Source organism: Neomonachus schauinslandi, chromosome 13, assembly GCF_002201575.2.
Source record: "Neomonachus schauinslandi chromosome 13, ASM220157v2, whole genome shotgun sequence".
NCBI lineage: Eukaryota > Metazoa > Chordata > Mammalia > Carnivora > Phocidae > Neomonachus > Neomonachus schauinslandi.
Genome location: NC_058415.1, coordinates 58,098,196 through 58,108,342, shown reverse-complemented (window position 1 = coordinate 58,108,342; position 10,147 = coordinate 58,098,196). Strand labels below are relative to the sequence as shown.

Sequence of the window (10,147 nt, the reverse complement as noted above, 5' to 3'; positions counted from 1 at the left end):
CACATGCTCGTGCACACCACCATAGGGCCACTCCCTTCACTCCACTCAAACTCTTCTCACCAAGGTCATTGTCAACCCTCATGTTGCAAAATCCAAGGTCTCTGCTCTGTGCTCACCGTCGCCATCCCCCCTGATGCTTTCAACTGGCTGACTCGTCCTCTCTGAGAACCACTTTCTCCTTTGCAAGGTTGCCAGATAAAATATAGGGCACCAGTTAAAATAGACTCTCAGATAGAAAACAAATAATGTTTTAGTATAAGTCTGTCCCAAATAGTGCATGGGACATACTTATATTAAATACTTTTTTTTTTTTTTGGTCTATCTGAAGTTAAAATAACTAGATGTCCTGCATTTTTATTTGCTAAATCTGGCAACCCTACTCCCTGCTTCTCTGTCCCATGTGCTCCCCACCCTCCTGTCTCTTCTTCAGCTGCTCCTCCTCAGCCTCCTCCTTCTGTCGGCCTGCTCCAGGGTGCTGGCCTTGCCTACCTCCCCTTCTCAAACTCCCTGATCTCTGGGGCAGCTTCTCCCACATCCTTGAGCCCAGCTCCACTTGAGGCTGGCCTTGCCCAGAGTCTCCAAAGACCTTCTCTCTAGCTCCTTTGTAGCAATAGCAGATTGCAATGCTGGTGTGTGTGTGTGTGTGCTTGGAAAGACTGCTTGTCCGGCCCAACAAGCAAGGCTGCCTCTTTGTTGCCTTCATCATCTATTGCCCAGAAACGTGCTGGCCAGATGTGGAAGCATCTGGAAGCATTCCAGATGTGGAAGCAAGAAGTGCTTCCCTGGGGAGCTGGCTGTGGTCCAGCCTCATCTCCTCCCACTGAACTGCCTACTCCCTGCTCCCACATGTTCTCTGAATCACCACTCACGCTGCTCCCTCTGGAACACCCTCTCCCAAACTCTTCCTGCTGAAGTGCCCTCTTTTCTTCAGGTCTAGCTCAAGGGCCACCTCCTCCCGGGTTTCCTTGGGTCTCCCAGCTCTCCCTCCCCTGAGTACCTGAGTGTGTTATGTGCAGCCTTGTCCAGGTCACTAAATTGGGAGTTCACCAAGTGCTGGGACCATGTCTGGTTGACTCTCATGTTCCCTGGGCAGAGCCTGGTACACAGTCGGTGCTCAGCCAGTGTGTATTGATAGAGGAGTGAATGACTAAATAAGAGAACAGGTGACAGAATAAATGAACAAATGCTTGAGGAAGGAAGGAAGGAAGACTCAGTGAGTAGATGGATGGATCGATGGATGGATCGATGGATGGATGGATGAGTGGGTGAATGGGTGGATGGATGGATAGAAGGATGGATGGATGGATGGATGAGCGGGTGAATGGGTGGGTGAGTGGATGAATGGATGGATGGATGGGCAGATAAGTGGGTGGATTAGCAAGTGAACAAATGAGGAAACCTCAGGACTTGACAGACTGCCCATCACCTACAGTGTGAGGTCAGGCTCCTTGCCATCACTTTGTTTTCAGAGTCATGTGATTCCAGCCTGCAGACTCTGCTTCCACGGACCCAAGGAGGTTGTGACCATGCAGCACAGAGACAGAGCTCTAGGCCTGGGGTCCTGATACTTGGGTCCGGCTGAAAGGCACCTGATCTGGACCGGAGCTGACTTTGCTCTCCCCTCCCAGACCTTGCACTTCTATCTCTGCCCATCTGGAGCTTCCATGCCCAGGTATTTCTTTGTGTCTAGACATGCTCCCCTACCTCTGATGTCTGGGCACCCCTGAGAACAGGTCCCTGCTGAGTTCTGAGAAAGGCACCACCCAGGACCCCTTCAAGGAAGGACTTCAGGGGCAGCCTCAGCTGCAGAGCTGCTTTGCCAGAGGTCAGACCTTGGGGGACAGGGAACGGGGGTGGGCTGCACTCAGAGACTGAGCAAAGGTAGGAGGCGGGTATTAAGGGCCTGCATCATAATCTGATTTGTTCCTCATCTAATCCTGCTTTCTCCTTGTTCCGCTCACAGATGTTGACCCCTATAAACATCTTGCACCCCAAACTTTGTCTCAGTGTTCATTTGTGGAGAATGCAACCTGCAACTGTTTCCTTCCACGTGCATCTAGGAAGGCCCTGTTTGGGGGCTTTCAGGTCCAGAGTGACCACAACAAGCTCCCAGGAACTCCTGTCCCTGGGCCGTGCCTCTCCCTTCCCCATGCTCCCCTACTCCATCCCTCTCTGCCAGCCTGACACTCTCCCTGGCCCCTTCCCCCCTCTCCACCTCTGCAGCCGCAAGCCTCTCTCTGAGAGTCCTTCCTGTGGCCAAGATGGCCTGTCTGGGTACCCGTAGAGGCCAGACCCCTGGCAGGGTCAGTTTTGCCCCCTACAATAGGCGGGTCCTAGGAGAGCCATCCATTCAGGACTGAATGGAGACATATGAGCCAGGAGACCCAGAAGTTTGCACCCTTCAAACTATATTCTAAATACGGCACAGGAGGGGCACCTGGGTGGCTCAGTCGTTAAACGCCTGCCTTTGGCTCAGGTCATGATCCCAGGGTCCTGGGATCAAGCCCCACATCGGGCTCCCTGCTCGGTGGGGAGCCTGCTTCTCCCTCTCCCACTCCCCCTGCTTGTGTTCCCTCTCTCATTGTGTCTCTCTCTGTCAAATAAATAAATAAAATCTTTTAAAAAATTAAAAAATTAAAAGAAATAAATATGGCACAGGATTTATTTCCTGGTACAGAAAAAAAAAACCAGATTTTCTATTAATAAAAACTGAGCATCTCTTTATTTGTGACAAAAACAAGAGCTTTGTTACATGCTCTCGATGTAACATAACATTTTAACTTATTTGGAATTATCTTTCAGTTCATGATTTTTCTATCATTCCCAAGTGACGCAAATCACTCACATTCTCTAAGAACAGAAGTGACCTATAAGAATATAGTAATAAAGTCTCATTCAAAATATGTTTCAAAGTCTTCTTTCTTGGCTTTCCCGTTAATCAAACAGCTTGTACTTTCTGTGACTATTTTTTTTCTCTTCTGTTTCCTTTTGTAGTTTTCAGCCCTGGTTCTTGAGAGACCTATATAAGGATATACATTTTCAATTATAAAATAAATCGCTTGTCCCCAAGGAAGCAGCCCTTTGGTTGCAGAATTGCAGGTCTGATTTCAGGCAACTGGTAGGGGACAGGTCTACAGGGTTGGATTCTGTGCTATGTGCCCTTGCAAGGAACCGGACCCATCAGAGGGGCAGATAAAAGTGTAAAAATGTCCACTCGAGGGCGCTGTTTCTTCTGGTGGCAATAGAACCAGTTGTACGGGCACGCTGGGGTAACCTGAGTGAACTAGCACCCTGTTCCCAGTCAGCTCCGGTGATATTGCAGTCCCCGGTAAATCAGAAGAGCTGGTCTCCGTGCCATCCGACAGTGCCCAGTCAGTCACTCACTCTTCAGGCCTCTCCTAGGCCCCAGCCTGTGGGCAGGGTCCAGCTGAACTCTCAGGGCTCGGAGCTGAATTCCACCTGGTCCCAGCCCTGTGGATCTCCCAGGCTGGCGGGCACAGCAAGCTGGGCTGGGCTGGGATGGGGAGTTCGCCCAAAGCAGACTTGGAGGAGTGGGACACCAGGGAAGGCTTACTGGGGGGTGAGTGGGTCTGACCCACCAGCAGAACAAATCCTGCGGACTGTGAGGCCTCACATGAAGGTCCAGAAGTCCCGGGCACCCGCCGCCGCCAGCTGGGCATGGTGACCCGGCCCCGTGAAGAGAGAAGCCTCCTGGCGAAACGTGGCCACTGTGAAGCTGCGGCCAGGGCCCCCCTGAGGATCCTGGGTCCTCGAGTCACAGCTGAAGCAGCAGAGGAGGCAGGTGATGGCTACGGTGACCACGAACAGCACTGCCACCACGCCAATCACTGCTGTTTCCATGGCCCTGCGTGGCAGCTGACCTGCTGAGCAACCGGGGCCAAGTCTTAGAGCCTCAGCTCCCCACCCAAAACAAGGGGCTCTGGGGGGTAGCAGGCGCCCCGCTCTTCCAGCCACACTCCTTGTGGGCTCCTAGCAGATGCCGGTCTGAGGCCCTGGGTCACGGCCCCACCAGGCCAGTGGGCACTCCGCATTGCGCCATCAGACCTCAGCTGCTCTGTTACTGTTTTCTAAGCCTCTGGCCAGGATCCCAAGAGCCGTGGTCAACTCCACTGGCAGCTTCTGGAAGAAGAGCTGTCCTGAAAGATGTGAGCTCAAGACTCCCTGGACTCGGAGGGGCTGAGGAAGAGGGAGCAGAAGACTTTGCTCAGAGAGAACCTTGCCAACCCGGCCCTCCGGTGCCGCCTACCCATTTCGAGAGAGTTTGTCTGCTTGGACACAAGATAAAATACTCCCCCTCCTGGGGATCCAGGATGAGCCTGGGCTCCTCCCCTGGAAGAACCTTGGGCCAGTCCTTGAGTCAGCCTATCTGCTGCCTCCTGAGCTCCTGGCCGTGGGCAGGGGGCAGGAACGCAGGTGGGCAGGAAGGCAATGCCAGCCCTGGGCAAGGTTGGGCTGGGGCCACTGCAGGGGAACCACGAGGGCCATGGGGCCTTCGGCAGGGGCTGCGGTCCCTTTCACTCGGCCTCCTTTTCTACACAGGGCTGGGAGCGTGCTGTTTAGAGAGGGCAGGGTATGCTCCCGCCAGGACCTGAACCCCTTCAGCGACTTCCGACGGGGCTCCTTTGCCGTGTGGTTCCCGTCCCCAAGAAGCCCTCTTCGGCATGGCCTCCCCCCAGCCCTCACACCTGCCACCCACGCTCAGGTGCTATGACAACTTACCCCGGGCTTCCCCGAGTGACAGCGCTGGCTGTACGTGATGCCATGGCCTCCTGACCTGGGGGCCACCCCACGGGCCAGGCCATGGCCCACTCATCCCTGGGCGCTGCAGCCTTTGTCCTGCTTCGGACAAGGCTCCGAGATGTCTGAGTAGCTGCGAGCACTTCCTGAATTCCTTCCTCCAATTGTGAGTGTGGGCCCAGGACCTGCACAGCTGCCTGCCCCCTTGGTGACTGCACTTACCCCACCCCCACACACACCCGCGCCGTTCCAGCCCTGCGCAGTCGGGGCTCCACTTGGCCGCTCCGGGTGAGGCCGAGCCAGGCCAGGCCGCTGAGTAAGTCTGCCAGAAGGGCTGCATCCTCTCACTCAGTCGCGGCTCTTCCACACCTAACCCCCTGACACCACCCCACTTCCAGAAAGGAGGTTTTACCCAAACTATGAGGAATGGAGTGGAGAGAAACAATGCTCCCAGGTACCAGACACAGCCAGGCATTATCTCATATAATGGCTCCAGCAACCCTGGGAAGTGATATTGTCTCCATTTTACAGACAAAATGCATATAGTCAGAAGTTAAACGACCTGCCTGTAGCCTACTGCTAATTAGTCGTAGTGATAACAAGAGCACCAAATGGCTGAAGGGGTGGGGGGGCTTCCCTCCTTTCCCTCCTAGCTCAGTGCTCTTCCCGGGTACCATGGGGAGCACAGGGCAATCACCTCTTTCCGCAGTTTTACTGATCGGAGTGCAAAGGCCCAGAGAGGGCAAAGGGCCAGCCTGATGTCACACAGCCTTTGCAAGCTCTCCAAGGCCCCAGTGAATTTTCTTTAGTACCAGTTTTAGGAGGCTGCTTAAGCACAGAATGAGTGACTATTTGGACTACATGAAGCCTGTCAAATTCTCACACTTCCCTTTTCCAGCATGAGCTCAGGGCTCTTCCTCTGCATGAGCAGCCCCGGGCAAGCTGAGCCCGTGGCAGGAAGCTGGACACCTCCAATTACTAGTATTTTTTTTTTTAAGATTTTATTTATTTAAGAGAGAGAGAGCATGAGAAGGGGGAGGGTCAGAGGGAGAAGCAGACTCCCCGCCGAGCAGGGAGCCCGATGTGGGACTCGATCCCGGGTCTCCAGGATCATGACCTGAGCCGAAGGCAGTCGCTTAACCAACTGAGCCACCCAGTCGCCCTCCAATTACTAGTATTAACCGGGGCAACCAGAGCAGAGCGAAGGAAACATGATGAGCCAATTCAGGAGGTAGAAAGCACCAGAAGAACCGGGTTTCAAGCTGAGTTATTTGTTCTCTGACTTCTGGTTTGCCTGTTCTTTGTGGATGCATAGAGTTGGAGGCCACCTACGGTAGATGTTCGCTTTTCAGCAGTTTTTTTTTTTTTTTTAAAGATTTTATTTATTTATTTGACAGAGAGATAGAGAGAGAGCACAAGTAGGCAGAGAGGCAGGCAGAGGGAGAGGGAGAAGCAGGCTTCCCGCCGAGCAGGGAGCCCGACGCGAGGCTCGATCCCAGGACCCCGGGATCATGACCTGAGCCGAAGGCAGACGCTTAACCGACTGAGCCACCCAGGCGCCCCTTTTCAGCAGTTTTAAACTAGAACAAAGGGCGACTGCTCAGCCCTCTTATCTTCTGCCTTGTATCGGTTTCCTTATCTGATTCTGAGATTTGGGGGCCCTTCCTTGATTCATCAGTAAAATAGGCCTCTGGTCCGTTCTCACAACAGGCATTCAGTATCTGAATGGACGCTGCGTGGCACCATGCGAGGGCCCTGGCTTATGTTGTGAGGACAAGTGCAGTCTGCTCTGAGGGCCCCGCGGGGTTTCACGTCACATGGGCAGTCTGCCACATGGAACGGCCAACACAGCATCTCAAGCCCAGGGCAAAAGGAGCAACGTCTGATAAAGATGGACGAAGTGCAGATGCCTTCACCACAGTGCACGTTCAGTCCAGGATCCTTGCCCTTGACCATTCCCCCCCACAGCCCTGTCCTGTGACGAGTGGCAGCAGCAGGATCAGGCAAGTTGAAAAGATCAAGACAGCCATACCTGTTTGCCCACAGCTCAGACACGTTTGTACTAAGGGATTTTTCTGGGTATCTTCTCTTCTTCTTGTGACTATTGTCATCCTGTGATATTACAGCCCCTGCCCATGGACCCCAGATGCCATGGGACTCCCCAAGATAACTATCACTTAGATACGTATGTGTCCTCCCATATCCACCATCGTCAACTGATCAGAAAAAGACCACATCCCACACTTTCCCTTACATTAGGAAAGGCAAAGATGGTGGCAGACATCCTAGAACAGAGAGAATAGCAATCTCCCAGAGACTCCAGGCCACACTGAGGAGAAGCAGGCCATCCAAGTCTGACATGGGGCTCCACAGAGAGATGAGGGAGAGGAGACATCCAAGCCAGCAGGCCACACACATCCATCTGTTAAATGTTTCCCACTTCTCAGATCCCCAACACCAGGGATGGAGTGGGAACCCGAGCCCCCTCAGCAAGGCCCCAGGAGCTCAGAGGCCTCATCCTCTCGGGGCCCTACTGCTATACTTGGTGTCCCACAAGCTCCAAATTTCTGGCAGGGGTTATTCCAATCATATTTACTTTTCCAGAGAGCATGAGGTTCCGATAATTTTTCCTGAGCATCTGTTGTGTTGGCTGGTTCTGCACTGGGGGCAGGGAGCCCTCAAAGGTTCTCAGACCTAGGAGGGCAGGGGTCCCTCAATCCTGCCATAAATCGCGGGGGAAGGAGACAATGTAATTGTGTTCCAGCAGAAATACAAAAATAAATCTTGTAACAAATTGGAAACCTATAAGAGGGAGCAACAAATTCTTCTTGAGCAAAGACCCAGAGAGGGGAAGGTACGAGGTGTTTTCTGGGGCCAATGACGACGAAGCAGTATGGACAGGAGAAAAGGGGCAAGGGGCAGGAACCAGATCAGGGGGCCTTGAATAGCCAACCGAGAGGCAGAGACTTTCCCCCTAGGGTGATGAGGCATTTCGGCAGATCCCTCAGGCCACGGAGAGATGCTTCAGAAAGGGCAGGGTTGGAGGTGGGCAGGAATCCAGGCTGGGGGGACAAGCTAGGGCAAACATGGGAATGCGGGATGGGAGGAGGATTTGAAGGACCCAGCAGAGAGAAAATCAGCAATACATACTGACCCATGGCCCACTTTCCCAGCCCAGAAATCTAGTGTGGTTGTCAGTGTGAATTCGCCTCGCTCTCCCCATCACACCCCCCAGGCCTCATGGAGAATCCACTGGGAAATAGAAAAGAAACAGGATGTTCTGTTCCAATGAGTCACCAGGCCTCTGACTTTCTGGCTTATTCTCGAGTCACCCCACCACCACCACCACCTCTCCTGGCCCCCAAGGATCTCCTCCCTCCACTTCCCACCCAAGCACAGGCTAAAGGCCTCAGAACAAGATTTCCTTCCTCCCTGTGGAATTCTGCCAGCTATTCATGGGATATTTGGAACATGTCTCCAGGCTTTGGCTAGAAGGAGTCTCCGCTATCTATCGCATTTTAGGGAAGAGGAAACTGAGATCTCGAGGAGGCAAGCACTCTCCCAAGGCCACCCAGCACCACCTCCTCCAGTTTAAAGAATCTCTCCACCCCTCTGGTATACACAGGCACCCGTGAGCACGGGGAGCTGAAGACTCAAGGCTTGGATACGAAACCCTGACCCAGTTACCAAGGAAATACTGAATTCAACACAGCCCACAGAGTGGGGCTTCTGCAGGTCCCAGAGCCCCGTCTGCCCTGGAGATGGGCTGGGAAAAGCGCTGGAGGTAGAGCCCTTGGGGGCCAGCCTGCGTGGCTTCATCCCCCTTCTCCCTGAGCCCCTGGACTGTCCCACAGAGGCCCAGAGCCCCCTGGTACACGGACAGCCCTCTCTGGGCAGGGCTGCGTGCAAACCCTAAATCCTCCCTCAGAGCCTGGGTCCCGAGCGTTCCTTCCCTACTGCCCTCGGAGCACCTCAGGGCCGGCCACGGTGCCCTCCAGCCCACAGGCAGAGGGCGCCAGGGCCAACATTCACTCCCCGTCCGAGAGGAAGGTCCCCGGGCAGTGCGGACACACGCCTGGCTGCTCCCTCTCCCACCTGAGTTACAATCAAGAGCCTCTTCACAAAAGCTTCTTAGTGGTTTTTATTTTCTTGCATCAAGGCACAAGTGAATGGACCTTGCAGCCTCGTACTGCCTTCTCCAGATACGAGGGCGTTGCCGGCCCCCCCAGGAGCCCCCGGGCCAGGGGCCTGCGGACAGTAGTACAGTACGTCAGAAGACAGCACTTCCAGGAGCGCGGCGCGTCGTCTGGGCGTCCACGTGCGCCGGCGTCCGCTGGGAGTGAAGTCACAGGCGGCTCCATCCCCGAAGGGCCTCGCCTGCTCTCACCGCGTCACCCTTCGGTGTGCGCAGGGCCACCCCCGGTGCCCCTCGGTTCTCCGGGGCGTAGTGTGCGGAAGCAGCCCAGCGGGACCGGGCACAGTACCCCGCGTTTACCACCCAGAGGCGCCCCTCTGCACGGGAGCACGGGCGTCCACGAGTGCCCGCGACGGAAGGGCAGGCAGTGGGTGCCACTCACAGGTGTCAGCGGCGGCCTCGGGGGGCGTGGTGGTGCCGGAGGCCCGCATGGTGCGTGCGAGCCACGTGGCCAGGATGATGGAAACAGTGAGGGCGGCCCAGGTGGCCCAGGCGGCCCAGGTGGCCCCGGCGCGGGAAGAAGCAAGGCTGGGCCCACCGGACCCGGTCTGTCCTCGCAGCCGGGCGGTTCCTCTCCACATCGCGGTCCTGCCGGCCGCGGCACAGGCAGGCGGCCAGCAGCAGCAGCAGCAGCAGGACGGCCGCAGCAGCGCCCGTGATCAAGCCCACGAGGCCTAGCATCCGGGAGCTGGACAGTCCTTCCCCTCGGCGCCTCCTTGCTGCTTCCTCCCCTTCGGCCGCCTCTGCTCAGCCCTCACGGTCCCTGGACCTTGTTGTCTCAGCTCCTGCGGGCTGGAGAGCAGCCAGGAAATGTGGGCTCAGCCTCTTTGGGCTGGAGCTGCCTGCCAAGCGCCAGGCCAGGCGACTGTTAACTCTGGGGAGGTCCATGGGGAGGCTGGGTGGGGACAGAGGCGCTGTCAGCCAGGGCTGTGGAAGGAAGAGCCCTGAGGTTGGGGACAAGAAGTCCAGCCCCCCCATCTCTGCCACCTGGCCAAGTGACCAGGCCAGCCCCTTCCCCTCCCTGGCCTCAGCTCCCTCCACTCTTAGACAGTAGAACTTAGGGAGTAAGAATGTGGATTCTGGAACAACACAACTCACTAGCTCTGTGACTGTGCACGAGTTACTTAACTTCTCTGTGCCTCAATTTCCTCATCTGCAAAATGGCCAATAAAAGTACTTTCCCGCATACATAGG

General features: G+C 55.4%; 2 protein-coding genes across 2 annotated transcripts; both read right to left on the bottom strand.

The window, feature by feature from the left end:
- Positions 1–3,495: 3,495 nt before the first annotated feature.
- Positions 3,496–3,861, bottom strand: SPAAR (small regulatory polypeptide of amino acid response). Its single transcript, XM_021691730.1, has one exon. The coding sequence runs from the start codon at positions 3,859–3,861 to the stop codon at positions 3,631–3,633; it is 231 nt and encodes a 76-aa protein (XP_021547405.1). The 3' UTR covers positions 3,496–3,630.
- A 5,062-nt stretch (positions 3,862–8,923) lies between these two features.
- HRCT1 (histidine rich carboxyl terminus 1) lies at positions 8,924–9,681 on the bottom strand. Its single transcript, XM_021691679.1, has one exon. The coding sequence runs from the start codon at positions 9,632–9,634 to the stop codon at positions 9,341–9,343; it is 294 nt and encodes a 97-aa protein (XP_021547354.1). The 5' UTR covers positions 9,635–9,681; the 3' UTR covers positions 8,924–9,340.
- Positions 9,682–10,147: the final 466 nt, after the last annotated feature.